This window comes from Suillus clintonianus (genome assembly GCF_016758775.1).
Source record: "Suillus clintonianus strain FC179 chromosome Unknown DEU56scaffold_20, whole genome shotgun sequence".
Lineage (NCBI taxonomy): Eukaryota > Fungi > Basidiomycota > Agaricomycetes > Boletales > Suillaceae > Suillus > Suillus clintonianus.
Genome location: NW_024539244.1, coordinates 210,438 through 224,801, shown reverse-complemented (window position 1 = coordinate 224,801; position 14,364 = coordinate 210,438). Strand labels below are relative to the sequence as shown.

At 46.9% G+C, this 14,364-nt stretch overlaps 6 protein-coding genes across 6 annotated transcripts; 5 read left to right on the top strand and 1 right to left on the bottom strand.

The window, feature by feature from the left end:
- Positions 1-23: 23 nt before the first annotated feature.
- Positions 24-1,023, top strand: DEU56DRAFT_910618 (uncharacterized protein; the record flags this gene model as incomplete). The annotated part of the gene is made up of 4 exons (XM_041357201.1): positions 24-68; positions 482-497; positions 552-622; positions 682-1,023. 4 exons carry the CDS (start codon positions 24-26, stop codon positions 1,021-1,023), a joined length of 474 nt encoding a protein of 157 aa, XP_041210656.1.
- A 643-nt stretch (positions 1,024-1,666) lies between these two features.
- On the top strand, positions 1,667-3,701 carry DEU56DRAFT_236502 (uncharacterized protein). Its single transcript, XM_041345228.1, has 2 exons — positions 1,667-2,072; positions 2,133-3,701. The coding sequence occupies exons 1-2, from the start codon at positions 1,839-1,841 to the stop codon at positions 3,462-3,464; spliced, it is 1,566 nt and encodes a 521-aa protein (XP_041210655.1). The 5' UTR covers positions 1,667-1,838; the 3' UTR covers positions 3,465-3,701.
- On the bottom strand, positions 3,702-6,244 carry DEU56DRAFT_236433 (cytochrome P450). Its single transcript, XM_041345227.1, has 12 exons — positions 5,768-6,244; positions 5,675-5,718; positions 5,538-5,619; positions 5,414-5,484; positions 5,344-5,358; positions 4,980-5,290; positions 4,870-4,928; positions 4,782-4,821; positions 4,717-4,727; positions 4,489-4,665; positions 4,140-4,433; positions 3,702-4,091 (listed from the first exon to the last, which is right to left on the bottom strand). The coding sequence occupies exons 1-12, from the start codon at positions 6,161-6,163 to the stop codon at positions 3,939-3,941; spliced, it is 1,653 nt and encodes a 550-aa protein (XP_041210654.1). The 5' UTR covers positions 6,164-6,244; the 3' UTR covers positions 3,702-3,938.
- Positions 6,245-7,578: 1,334 nt separating this feature from the next.
- DEU56DRAFT_790840 (uncharacterized protein) lies at positions 7,579-8,714 on the top strand. Its single transcript, XM_041352627.1, has 5 exons — positions 7,579-7,875; positions 7,924-7,958; positions 8,006-8,045; positions 8,097-8,167; positions 8,225-8,714. The coding sequence occupies exons 1-5, from the start codon at positions 7,765-7,767 to the stop codon at positions 8,436-8,438; spliced, it is 471 nt and encodes a 156-aa protein (XP_041210653.1). The 5' UTR covers positions 7,579-7,764; the 3' UTR covers positions 8,439-8,714.
- Positions 8,715-10,575: 1,861 nt separating this feature from the next.
- On the top strand, positions 10,576-11,280 carry DEU56DRAFT_790837 (uncharacterized protein). Its single transcript, XM_041352626.1, has 2 exons — positions 10,576-10,816; positions 10,876-11,280. Exons 1-2 carry the CDS (start codon positions 10,641-10,643, stop codon positions 11,204-11,206), a joined length of 507 nt encoding a protein of 168 aa, XP_041210652.1. The 5' UTR covers positions 10,576-10,640; the 3' UTR covers positions 11,207-11,280.
- Positions 11,281-12,074: 794 nt separating this feature from the next.
- On the top strand, positions 12,075-13,887 carry DEU56DRAFT_937959 (uncharacterized protein; the record flags this gene model as incomplete). Its single annotated transcript, XM_041358838.1, has 14 exons — positions 12,075-12,123; positions 12,180-12,212; positions 12,264-12,283; positions 12,339-12,353; positions 12,415-12,453; positions 12,509-12,537; positions 12,594-12,607; positions 12,655-12,683; positions 12,772-12,802; positions 12,857-12,916; positions 12,969-13,109; positions 13,165-13,390; positions 13,442-13,490; positions 13,541-13,887. The coding sequence occupies 14 exons, from the start codon at positions 12,075-12,077 to the stop codon at positions 13,787-13,789; spliced, it is 984 nt and encodes a 327-aa protein (XP_041210651.1). The 3' UTR covers positions 13,790-13,887.
- Between the last annotated feature and the right edge of the window lie 477 nt (positions 13,888-14,364).

Here is a 14,364-nt window from a genome sequence, read left to right as displayed (position 1 = left end):
TGGACGTTGCTGCGTGCATGATAATGGCGCTTTGGAGTGTGCGTAAGGAGCTACGAGTGAAGGGAGAGGTGAGGGATATGATGGACGTGAAAGGTTGGATGTGGAGGGTTGATGCATGTGCTGCGGCTGTTATGAGCGTCTTGGACATCATGTCTCCATGATACAAGAAACAGATGGACACGGATACTATGTGCGAGTAAAAGTAGTAGTCCAGGAGAGTCCAAGCCCACTCAATGCAGATGAGTTCGCATTGTTCCGTATGCGTACCCGGCTGCCGTGAAAATGTATTTCGAGTACTGCTGAAATCTTATTCCACAGACAGCATATACATATACAACTAGAGAGCCCAAAGCCATCATAACATACACTCGCCCCCACTGCCACTGTCCGCTGACCCCCAGCCTGTTTCACCTCCTTAATTGAATTCAGTCAGCAAGATCGAAATCGACGGAATATCGGCGTACTCACACGCTGACAATAGATCAGCAATATCTTCGGTCAGCAACACTCGAACTCGATGGAAGATCAACGTACTCACAATCTATCAACAGATCAGCAAGACTCGAGCTCGAGGGAGGATCAACACAACTCACTCGCTGTCAATGGATCATGGACGTCTCCGGTCAGCAAGGCTCGAATCCGACAAAGGATCAACACACTCACCAGCTGTCAATGGAGCAGGGTTCATTCCAGGTGGCGCGCTCACTGCTCGTATCTGACCATACGGTGCCGTTGAAAGTCTGGGGAATAAGAAGGGAAACCACTGGTGATGGGAAGGTGACGTATGCGACATGGGCTGCGGACATGCGGTTTACTCCGACGCTAATCGTGACACGGCTGACTGCGACGAAGGAGACGTTCCCGGAATTGCTGGAAAAGATGAAAGAAGCAGCTTGGAGCGCAGGACTGAATAAGGTGGAGGTGTGGAACTTACCAAAGGAGCTGGATGGGCTAGCAGAGGGAGAAGGAGACGGGGACGGGAGGAAGTACATTGAAACGAACGTCGGGGTGGCCAATGATTAAATGGTATGGGAAAGGTGAGAGGCGAGATGTCGAATGGTGTTTCAATGAAAATTGTGCAGTATACATCTTCTTTTGTTTCGCCGCTAGACTGATATACGAAGCAGGTTTTAAATGCTGGTCACCTTGACAGTGTATCATATTATAATCTCCTGATACTACAGCTCGTACCTGCTATATTCAATGTCAGTCTGCTCGTCCCATTTCCAGCACTTGTCAAGATCATCTAGATGTAACTTCTCCCCTTCTCTAATTTCCGCATAATTTCAGCTCGCCTCCATGCCATTTATTGAGGTCCTTTATGAATCATCGGGCCCCAGTCTGCGTATTGTTCAGGTAGACAGCAGGAGTTGCCTCCGCAAGTGCACAGAGGATGGTTTTGGTGTGAGAAGGGCAGGGCGTTCACAGACGCTCCCTAGGCTGATTAATGATGGCGATGCTTCAAGTTGTTGATGAGCACAGGCAGCGTCTCACACCGATGAGAGTCACATTTCTTGAAGCAAGCTTGAAGGCAGCAATTTTTTGCGCCACACCGCAAGCATGGATGACTTTGTTGCAGCGAAAAATAGTGAAAAAATCCTTAAAAGGTTAAAATAAATTTTACACCAAGTATTGTCAACTGGGGGTACCAATCATGTTTTAGAACATTGTAAGCGTCATGTGAGTATTGAAAGTCAAGAATAACCTCCAAGGGGCCCTCTTCCGTCATCAGACCACTTGTTGCACACGTCGTCTATAGGCTTTGACTAATTTAAAGCGCTGCATAATGGCAGGGCACACTTGACACCGCTCAAACAGCGCTTGTTTCTCTTGCACTCATGCATGTCTGTCTCTTACCCACAGAAATTCTACTGTACATATTCGAATTCAGCACCATCGAAGACTGCAACTGGCGCCCAATTCGTGTTCCTCAGCTTGCTGCTCTTGCAAGAACCTGTAGGACATTCAAGGAACCTGCGCTTGATATTCTTTGGAAAGACATACGCGGGTTCAAGCCACTCATCTCATGCCTGCCTGAAGGTATCAGTAGCACAGACACACAAGGATACCTGGTGAGCAAAATATTCAAACATCTGTGTGCATGATATTGAATGTTCGAAAATTCAAAACAGACTCTCAAAAGGCCTCTCTTAGATGGAGAGTGGAGGCTTATTGATAGAAATGCACGACGTATCCGCTCCTTTACAGTCATCGGCAGTGAGCTAGACACGATAGACAATAATGTCATGCAAGCGCTCATATCTACACCATCACCCACACCGCTCTTGCCGAACCTTCGTATTTTGCGTTGGTGTGACGAGCGAGAGTACTTCTTTCCGCTGTTGCGCACTCTGCTTGTATCTACTATCACATCGATACAACTGGGCTTCCAATCAACGCCTCCCTCATTTGCCAAATCTGCTTTGTTGGCTTCCCTCCCAGGTCGATGTCCATCCATTCAGGAGCTCAGTTGCACATGTGTTAGTGATTCTACAGAAAGTTCAGATGCAATTTGCGAAGCTCTATATGGCTTGCGAGAGCTTTCCCGTCTCGACACAGGAGTCCTTAGTACAAAAGAGTTTTTTCGCTTGGCTTCTTTGCCGTCGCTGAAATCTGTGGATTTCATCCTGAAGACGTACAACATACACGAGATGCAATCCGATTCCACTTCAACAATTTTCTCCCAACTCAATCAAGTGCGCCTCACTGCATCGTCGCAGTCTGTCGTCAATCACTTTATCAGAAGTGTCCGTTTTCCCTCCTGTCGATCTGTGACGGTGTATGTCAACTACGATGATTTGGACGACGTTCCAAAAACCCCATATGATCCACTGGATATTCCTGACCTCATTGTCTCCCTCTCAGAGTGCTTCTCTCCTGCTCTTGAGAAATTGTGTGTCGACTTCGAGTTCGACTTCGGCTTCTACGAAGGAAGCGAGGTAATTGCCAATCGCAGCTACGTGCTTAGCTTTCACGCGGTTGCCCCGTTGCTATCGTTTAATCGCTTGACGGACTTACAACTCGGTTGGATGTGTACTTCGGCCATCACTGATGCCTCGCTCAAGACAATTGCACATTCCTGGCCTCAGCTCGAGACTTTCGTCTTTGGGGGTGCGGCTCGTTGGCTGACCCCACCATCGCTCACCTTCGTAGGGCTCGTCCACCTCATACAACATTGCCGGCGCTTGCGCAACCTTCAAATGTCCTTTTGGGCACGTCCGGTCGTCTTTGAAAGGCCGTGCTTTACAAGTATTGCCAACGAGAAGATCACTAGACTTTTTGTGGGGATGTCTCCTATCGGCGATTGCGTGGGCATGGCCGGTTCACTGCGTAGATTGTTGCCCAAGTTGACTGAAGTGGTCTTCCTCGACTGGTTTGATGATGACATCCCCGTGCCGCCGCCATTTCATGATCTCGGATATAGATGGGGTGTCGTGAATGATATTCTGGGGGTCACGGTGTAATGCAAGATGAGAGAAGAAATGGGTCAAACGCCACGGGAGCCCATGTTGCTGGCTTGACGGACCCTGGACATATTGTGTGGTGACTTGGATACCTACAAATGTGTACTGCAAAACCATATATCCGGGGAACAACAATACGACAGGTGTCATAATCGAGAAGAGCGACAATTAAATTTTCATTCATCGAAACCAGTCAGGATCGCATGACTTCACGTTCACCTCACCTCATCCACCAGCCGAGATCCTGTCTCTGTTCCTGTCTCTGATTTTACCACTGCTATTGGCACAATGGGCTTCCAACGCCTGGAGGGAAACGATGAATGTCCTGCTCAGCTGCTGTCTCGTATCAAAAGCCTGGACTATAGAGGTGTAGTCACGTGACAGAACTATAATACATATTGCAATACAAAGTACACATACCTCGTCTGATCCAAATACAATATACTATCCAAGAGCTAGTGCAGCGTAGCCAAATCATTCATACCGACGAACTTTCAAAGGTACTCCAATACCATCCTCTCCAACAACCCGCGGACGAGGTAAGATCCCCCTCCAAACCTCGACCTCGGTGTCCGGTCCATCCCGCATTTCAAACACGAAGTTCTTCACCAGAACCAATAAAACCGCCTATGTTGCAGTGAATAACGCTGAAACTAGCTGATTTGTAGCAATCACCTTGAATTCCGCAATAGCAAAATCTTTTCCAAGACACGTCCTCGGGCCGTCGACGAATGTCAGTAGATGTCTATGACCTTGGACTTCCTTGGCCTTCCCACTGATGCCCTCTTCAGCCAGCCAACGTTCAGGCTTGAATTGCTTTGCGTCAGGTCCCCAGATGGCCAAAGAGCGATTGATCGCCGCGGCTGATATCGTGATTAATGTCCCCTTCGCTACAGAGATATTGTCCGTCATTTCCCCCGATGCGCTGCGCACAGGTTCGCTCAAGGGAATAACGTCATCTGCGGCTGCCTGTATGTATGTATATCGTCAGGGTGTCTATTCACACGCAGACAGGTGTACTCACAACACGAACAAACCCGGGCACCGGAGGATGGAGTCGTAGAATTTCATGGACAACCCCATCCAAGTATGGGAGATTGGCCTTTAATTGGTCATATGTCGGATCAGCACCAAATGCAAGTAGTTCCTCCCTGAGTCTGGTTTGGGTATCGGGGTGTTGCGATAGTTCGATCAGCGCCCACTGATCATCACATGAATAGCATGCACAGACGTTATCGGACCGTAGACTTACCGTAAGACTGACTGTCAAGGAAAAAATCAGCCGATGAGATGGCACCAGAAAAGAAATCAACTCACTAGATGTCGTTTCATAACCCGCGATAAGCAAGACCTTCATCTACAGGATGTCAGCTTGCGAATTACGGCTGTAACAATATCCACGGACCTGCGCCACTACTTCCTCCCCTGACATATGAAGCTCGGCATCCTGGCCTTCGGATTTGACTGATCATCGCGTCAATCAAGTGAGTATTATGAGTCATGTAGAGAGCGTACGCAACAATCCAATGATGGACTTTTCCTCGTCTCTCTCGCTCATATTCACATCCTTTTCCCGGCGACTGCGAATCAACAAGTCGTTCGATATTTCTCCCATGGCTTCGCTCAGTTTCCTGCTCAGATTCGTCCGCTTAGTGGGGATCTTGGTAATGATAGGAAACACTGATGCAAGAAGTATTAAAGCTTGGTTCACTGCTGACGCCTGTGGGTTATTTCCGAAAGTATCAAACACTTCGGTCAGACTGGCGCGCTTGCCATCGAGAGAGCCAAAATCATGTGAGAAACCAGCAATGCCAATCGTATCCAGACTGCTATTGCGTCATTTTCGAGGCTTCAATGGCAAAGAAAAATCGTCTCGTACGATATATGATTCATCCTTGAAGTCGTTTCGATTAGGAATGCTACTTTGTCAAGCCAGAAGAACTACGCACCAGTTTTGAACTTCAATAACAGCCTTTCCATCTTTGCTCGATTCTATAACGGTATCCCATGCACCTTTGGCCTGTAAAGTGTCATGCTCAGAGATACATTTCCCGCATTGAGGATTCTCAGTACCTTGTATGCTGAGTCATAAAAGACTGGTGTGAGTTTTCGAATAGCCGTATTACTGAAAGCTGGGGTAAGGGCCTTCCGCTGCCTGATTCGCAAGTAGTCGATTAGTCTCTGGCGTGAGGACAAGAACTGAAAAGCACCTCCTGTGGTTTTCACCCTCAGACCATAGTAGCCCTCTGCCAATCTGACAAGAGATATCAGATAGACGAAATAAGAAGAAGACGTTAGCATACTGATGCCTCTAGAGTTGCCAACGTAAGGGACGTCTGCACATAGGTCCATGTCTCGCGGGCATAAAAATGTGCTATAGCTCTTGGGTCACACAGCACGATTCTAGTTTGTCCGAGGACGCTCGGAATCATATACACTGCCCCATATTCCTCCGCCCAATGTTCATACATTGCACCATTATCACGAGACGAGCGGAGGTCGTGCGAAACGCCATATACGAAGCTGGTACGAGGTGGACCGCGCAGTTGAGTTGTTTTCAATCGCCAACGAAGCGCTTTTAGGACTTTGACAAAAGCCCATAGTGCAACAAATGAACCAGCGACATTGAGGGCTCCAACCGAACGTACAGTTGCCCAGAGACTCGATGGAGAGGGTATAGCGATGGTAGATGTGTCCATTGCTGTGCTGGATTCGACGTGGGACCTATCAGAAGATTTATAGCTATGTCTGTGGCAGTGGCATGACTACAAAGTTGGCCAGCTTGTTGTAGGAACTGGACGATGATCGACTGCGGGCGTAACTCGGGTTCCCCCCGGCGTCAGTTTGATCGTCAGCAGTGGTTATTCATAGAAGCCGAAACCTGTGTCTGAATTGAAACTGTAGCGAACTACTTGGTCCTGAGTGGACGAACTAATCAGCCTGCACGAGTGAAGAAGGTGCAATACGATGCAAATATTAAGCGGGAGCCCATTCAAGCTTGAAGGTAATAGTCTGGTAGAATGTTGGCGCACAGCCTTGATCAAACGGAGGATAAGTCTGTTTAAGTTCGTGCTGTCACTGCCGTGGTGTGACATTATAATTTCGATGCAGATGGTCGCATCTGTCATGGTGGGCGGTGAGCTACCAGCTTCAATACATTGGTGATATTGATTTGACTGAAGCGTGACGCATGTTATCATGATCGTTCGGTTACATGCCATGCATCAGCGATCCAGAAATATACCGAGCTTTCTCGTTGTCATCTTCCTGGCTGTCAATATTCACTGCGGAGTAATGGCTGGGGTATACATGACACTATGTTTCAGGAGGTAAGTTTTATGTACGGACGAAAGACTCAGATGCATCATACTCATTGGAAAAATATCAGATGAGCTAGTCATCGATGGCACCTATCAATGCCCTTATGTGGGACATATCCGATCTTTCACTGCCGTGGGCTCGGTACTCAACACTGCATGGGAGGTCCTCGCACTGTATCTTGCTGTGCGGATTGCTGTAAAACACTTCTGTGAGCTGCGAGGATTCGGACCATCGACAGGACAGACCATCAGGAACTGTTTCACGGTGTTGATATGGACGCACGTATTATATTTGCAAGGTGAGCTCGTAATTGCAATGCGGTTATCTTTTTCCACTGAAGCTCCGCACTCGCTAACTTTGCTGCTGCTTCTTGCTTGAGCAAACACGATTGTTCACCACGAACTTTAGCGTTGAACATGCAGTTTCATCACGAGTGGCAAGCCGGGAAATAGGTCGTGGGCGTACCGGTGCGCCACTGAGAAGGAAATCATGGAGAAAACGTTCAGCAACGTTGGATCCTGGGAGGAAAGCACCCAAAGTATACTTATCAACCCTTTGTTATGTGCACTTACTAGTACCGTACGTCCGCAATGTGCGTGTTGCTTCATCTTGAATGTCAATGGGTCCCTTTGTTAACTTCAAGTTGCGTTCTGGAAATCGACGTCATAAATTTACCTGTCTCAAAATGTCGTGGAGAAGTTAATCTCCCTTTGATGTTCCGTAGAATTTCTGTGATAAGATCATTCATGAGTAGCGCGTGGAAGATACGCTCACACGTTGATCTTCAATCCTGCAAAATCGTACCAGACGAACGGAAGCTCGGGGGTCCCTATAATACTCGCTTAAGTAAGCCTGCGCGGAAGCGTTCCCCAGGACTTCGACAAAGGACCTTGGTTCAGCCAATCGTATAATCAGCACCTGCAGGTCGTACACCACAACCGTGACTGAACCTGAAACAGCTGTAACAACAGACGACTGCATGGACAACTCACCCATCCCACCCCGACCGATACACATAGATTCATCGAAACTGCAGAAAGGGCAGCGCGTTGGAGATAGAGTACCAGGTGATGACACCAATAAAAACAGAGTAATTTATTTGGATGACGTGTCATGTCTTGAGCTTACTACTGTCTAGACAATAGGTATACCTCGTGGACGATACAAAGAAAAGTGCGCATCGACTGCGTGCATTCTCTCATCAACTCACCCTTTGCTAGATTTCAATTTTTGAGGGAACGCTTTGATCGAGTCGTAGGGGTACGTGTCTCAGCCGAAGCACTCTTGACGCAACACATTCAACCCCGCTAGTTAAAAGAGGAGTATGAGAGAGATCTCGAGCTTGCAAATGCACGGATGCACAAGCTCCAAGCTGAGAACGAGTGCGTGTCCACTCTTGTTGGTTGACCTGCGTTACTAACTTGCTTGCTCATTTCAAGCTTGCTTCTTGACGCTATCAATCTTACAGTTCCAGCAACGCCTTCCCTCATGCATCTCACACGCCCCTCTCCAACACTATATTCACACCAAGTTGCACCTCCAGCACCTCCTCCACCTCACCACATGAACGGGCACAGCGTTCCCCATGCTAACGGGAGGTATCGCCCAGTAGATGTGCGCACGCGAGTTGTCCTTTATCATCATCTCCTCTGATTTTTGTCTTGATAGCCGCAAGACATCACAACTTCGGAGAGGGATCGTGATCGTGATTACCGGGATATTCCTCCTGAAACGACAGCGAACGGGCGCTTATGAATACAAGCCGAATGTGTGGCCTTCGATTGGAATCCGTTCATAAGCCTGCCATTCTGACGTCGCACTTGTCTTCTTGCAATTTTATCTTGCTATCGTTGCAATATTTAATTTTATATGCTGTGCGTATGATGCACTCCGATTGGCCAACGAAGTCTGCCGGTATTCGATCTCCCCTTATTCAGATGATAGAATGATATGCCCTATTGACCCGACCAAGCGGTTTCTTCATGCATGCGTACCATCAGAGCTTGATGGGACCACATGGAGAATATTGATAGGTTGTATGAATATATTTCACTCATTTTGCGTCAACAGCTGTCAAACGTTTACAACGTTCAATGTTGGCCCATCTGCAAGGACACGTGTCTAATCTGACGCGCCTTATGAAAAAGTTCCTTTTGTGGGCATAAGGGTTGGCTAACAGGATTTGTGCATCGATCGTCCTCTAGGGGTGAAATATGCTTGGTACGTTTTCGTACAAGCAGGATGTATAGATATATTCGCTGACCTTGCCACCGTCCTCAGCCTCATTTCTACCCCCTCAAGATCAATATGATTCTGATATGCGGCGCTTATAACAAGCGCTTAGTCCGGGATTGACGCTAGCCGATAAGACTTAAGTCCAAATTTTCTAGGCTATACACGTACGCTGAACGAGATGAAAAACGTTCCCCACGGCAGCATATAAACGATTAATGAAGCATCTACCCGAGTTGTAACAGCCCCTTGGCCGGTCGTGGATCCGAGCGGGATGTCTATTCGTCGATAGCTGATTATTGATAGCAGCGGGTCGTAATACCGACATGAAAGTGGGCAAACTCGGTACTGTCTCGTGCCATTTCCGTACTCCTGTGGAGCACCGCTACCACATTCCACGGGGCAAGAATTTTTTTTGCGCCTTATAAGTATTGTACGTCAGTGGTCAGTGACATTGTCCAATTGATACACATTGTCATGTCGGAACAAGAAGCTGTCACTGGTCTCCGCTGGAACAACAATATATCTGGTTCGTTAGCTCCTTTTCAATGATCTGTGAACAATCATCCTGAACGTTGGTTCTAGTGGTGACGATTACTGTGATATGCTATGAATACCGTCAGTAGCCTTCGAGATCCTTGTACTTTGCTGAACAAAAGATTATCTAGTTCTTCTTTTGGACAAGGGGGTAATAAAAAACTTCTCTTATGGCGGTCAAATACTCATGATTATGATCGGTGTAGGTCAAGTACGTCTGGGTCAGTGTCCAATCCTAAATCTGCACAATGGCACCAGCCTGGAGGCTGACCGAATCTCCAGACTCGACCGTGGTCACTGATGTCATGTCTTTACCTCGTTGTGAGTGTCGCTGCCAGGGCGCTTTATAGTTTTTCATTTTCTTCTATGCCAGGTTCGATATCTTGGACTTTTCCTTGCGCTGTACGTCGGTTTTGTTGTATCCTTCAAAAAGTGTGCTGTACGCTAACGTTGGCCCTAGGCTTTGGGGCTGTTGTATGTAATGCTATGCCAACTGGATCGCCATTCGCTGACTAGCTCCAGGGGGAGGATTATTGTATATACCTGAATCAGTGAGTATATCGATGCTTTTTGTCATGAGAGAATTTTGGGTTGACCCGTGTTTCAGCCGTACGTCTCAATTTCGATTGACCCCATTCCCAACAATCGTTGATGTCTTATTTGTATAGTTGCGAGTATACATCTTCAACCTAAACTCTGTTCGCTCATTATGAAAGCGAAATAGGCTATATTATTGTCGTTTTAATGGAATGGGGCTATTCTGCATATTTTTGCTTTGCAGAAGGTAAGTCATGCATTCTCTCAGCACAGCACATTGCGCGAGCCGAATTTGCATTCACAGTTATTCTCATATGGCGCCTTTATGCACTATACGGCCGATCAAAGCTCCTCCTTCGTATTCTACTGGGACTATTCTTAGCCATCGTCGCCCTCTCAATAGGGACAAATATCTTTTTATATAGTCGACCCAGCGCGTTCTCAGGTACATGTTAAACCGAGTGGAGTTAGCTGCGAGCTGATCCCTATATTGTTGCAGTGAAAGAAATAATAACCGCGGACGCCAAGTACTGCACGTTTTCATTCAAGATGGGGCCCATGCCTGCGACCTACACTTCTGTCCCCACGGTGTGCTATGATATCCTCCTACTTATTCTCGCGGTTGCCAAACTCGTAAAACACCTCAAAGAACGGAGGAATGTCAACATGAAGCCTAACACGTCTATATTAATGATCGTTCAGTATCATATTGTGTACTTTGTGCTGCAAGTCCCACTTCCCCTTAGTCTAACGTGTTCTGAAAGTATTAATCGAATCATGATAGGAACTTGACAAACCAAATATTTTGGGTAATATTATGGGCTGGCATTCCGGTATGGTACTTACTTACGAAATTCTACAGAGATCAGCTCACGCCACCTTTTACACATTCACAGACTCCGGCGATGAGTATCTCAGAGCTCTTCAACGATACCGTGCCATATATTCTCGCGCCGCGTCTTATCATCAGTATTTGGGATACCCACGCCCATGACGAGTGCGTATATATCAGCCGAACGTTTGAGGATTGTGGATGTTGGACTTCGCCCATAGTGTTCGAGGAGCGTGAGATGGAATTTACGATGGAGTCTGAGATGGATTCTTTCGTCGTATGATTTTGGCGTACTGCCTGTGGTGGAGTCACTTCAGATGAGCTTTATTACCGACATAGGCAATATATGTAGCCTGGAGCAAGTTCCGTAGTCGATTATACAACACAAAATAATATAATTTACATAATATTTAGCGAAATTATGATAGATCCGATTTAGTCAATCATCAAGGGACTCTATGTTCGACTACCACCACCTGCAGTACTACCAGCACAGTACCGCATGGACATGAACCACCTGCGCTGATGACTGCCTACGACAGCATGGGTAACTTGCTCGCCCATAAATACCCGGGATAATCCATCATCCGGAAGGCTGTTCAAAGTTGGTTCAAAGACTAAGTTTGGTATGTTCCCATGAATGCAAGATGGAAATCTTTGCTGATTATGCCGCCGTCCTTAGCCTGATTCATGCTCCCTGAAAGGCGGCGTGGCCGTGTCTATCGAGAGATAACAACAAGCGCTTAGGCCGAGGTCGGATGTTGCGCAGCTGATAAGACTTCACACTCTCTAGACTATTATAACCGTTCACCACGACGACATACCGTGCGAGCGCCGATTAATGAAAAGTCTACCAAAATGTAACAGCTCCAAGCCGTCAGTCTTAAATTCGAGTGCGATGTATATTCGTTGAGAGTTAACTATTGAGGACATCGACCCGCGAAATCAACAGGAAGTGCAGGGAAACTCGGTACCATCCCGTACAATTTTCATTCATCTAATTTCTAGTGCACTGGACGAGGGACAAACGCGACAGTCCCCACGACTCGGAGGTAATCACGACGCACCTTGAGGAAATTCCGTGCCTTATCATAAGTCACTCCAGTATCGACCAATCCTTTTCGAATTCTCCATTCCATCTGCACAGTGTCATGTCGGAAGAAGCTGCTGCTGGTCTCCGCTGGAACAACAATGTATCTGGTTCGTCAGCTCCTCTAACTCATTTGTCGACGAATCGTACTGAACGTTGGTTGCAGTGGCAGCTATCACCTTGATATCTTATGAATACCGTCAGTAGCATTCGAGATCCTTGAACTTTTGCTGAGCGAAAGACTATCTAGTTCTTCTGTTGGAAAAGGAGGTAATGCAGGACTTCTTTTTTGTCGGTTGAGTACTGATGGTTATGGTCGGCATAGGTTGAGTATGTCTGGGTTAGAGTCAAATTCTTTATCTGATCGATATACGTAACCCAAACACTAACTGAATCTCTAGAAAAGACCGTGGTCGTTGATGTCATGCTTGTACCTTGTTGTGAGTTTCGCCCTGCCAAAGCGTTTCATCAAATGTGTATGATATCCTTTGCCAGGTTCGATATTTTGGGCTTTTCCTTGCACTGTACGTCGTCGTCGTTCCATCATGCTGCACACTATGTTAACAAGCACTCACACTAGGCTGTGTGCCTGCTGTATGTGACACTAGCATCTAGAGCCATCGTTAACTGACTGGCACTAGGGGGAGGTCTATTGTATATGCCTGAATCAGTGAGTGTACTTATACCTTCCGTCGTTATAGAACTTTAGCTTAATACATGTTTCAGCCGTACGTCCCGCGTTCATTTTACAGCTATAGTCTCAACAGTCGTTGCCCTCCTATTTTAGCTGTAAGTGTATCAGTTTCAGCCTGTAGAGCATTCACTCATCATGAATTGGAATAGGCTACGATCTTATTGTTCTCATTGAATGGGGATTTTCGGTGTATTTTGTCTTTGCGGAAAGTAAGGTGTACATTCTCGCGTCTTGCTATGCATACCGATCTTTTATTCGCAGTCATTCTCATCTGGCGTCTTTATGCCATATGCAACCAATCTAAGCTCTTACTTCATGTTTTAATAGGACTGTTCTTACCTATCGTCGCCCTCTCGATAGGGACAGACATCTATTTGTATAGTCGACGCGAGGTGTTCTCAGGTGAATTTTCACTCTGATCGAATTGGTTGCGGGCTAACCCTGCCTCATTGCACAGTGAAAGAATTAATGACTGGCAACACCACGTACTGCACGATTTACTTCAAAATTGGGCCCGCGCTTGCGATCTATACCTCCATCCCCATCGTGTGCTATGATATTTTGCTCGTCATTCTCGCGGCCGCCACCCTCGTCAGGCACCTTAAAGAACAGAGGAAGATCAAAATGAGGCCTAATACCTACATGGTCATGATTGTCCGTTATCATATCATGTACTTTGCCCTGTAAGTTCCAATTCGTCCATTGGGTTCTGGAAATCAATCAAATCTCGCTAGGAATCTGACAAACCAAATATTATTGGTGGTATTATGGGCTAATATTCCGGTATGATGCTTCCAGGTTATGCCGAGATCAACTAACGTATACATTCGCAGACGCCGGCGATGAGTCTCTCAGAGCTCTTCAACGGCACGGCACCATTTATTCTCGCACCCCGTCTTATCATCAGCATTTGGGATACGCATGCCACCAATGAGTGCGTACACGTCAGCACGACCTTCGCAGATTGTGTATGCTGGACATCGCCACCGGATTTCGAGCTACATGAGATGGACCCTTGCGTCGGGCAAGCTGATTCCACAAACAGCATGGATAAAGATGAAATTGGGGTAGTGATGCCATAATATTATTCGTATCTATGAATCTCAATGAGTTACATACCAAGATCACTTGTGGCTACACAGATGATACATGATATCATGATGCCCGAAAACAGCTTACATAATATATAAGTAGTTGACTTCCAGGGGAAGGGTGTATTGTGATTGTATTCCGCTCGCTCATCATCTGTCGTCACTTTATCGCCGAACATCAAACGCCCCAAGGGACAATTTGACCGTGCTAACAATGCCTTCAACTCTTCGTACGTGAGACCACATGTCTACATCAGTGACTGAGCTTCAAGCACGCGTAAATTGGGGAGTGAGAGTGCATTGAACAGGTAACGGAGTGTGTCCTCCACCTTATACACACAGGACAAGCGCAAGGATCGAAGTCTATCGTGCGTGAACGGCTCCAAGGCCAGTTCGAGGAGCCCAGATCCTAGGTAAAACGACAACGACGAGAGGTTGGGAGAGAGCCGGAGCAAGCGGAGCAGTGTATTTGAATGCAATAGTGATTGATCACTTTCACGTGTGTACCACACGCTTCGTCGATTCTCACTACATAGGGCAGGAAGTTTGGTACGTTGTAAGTCATG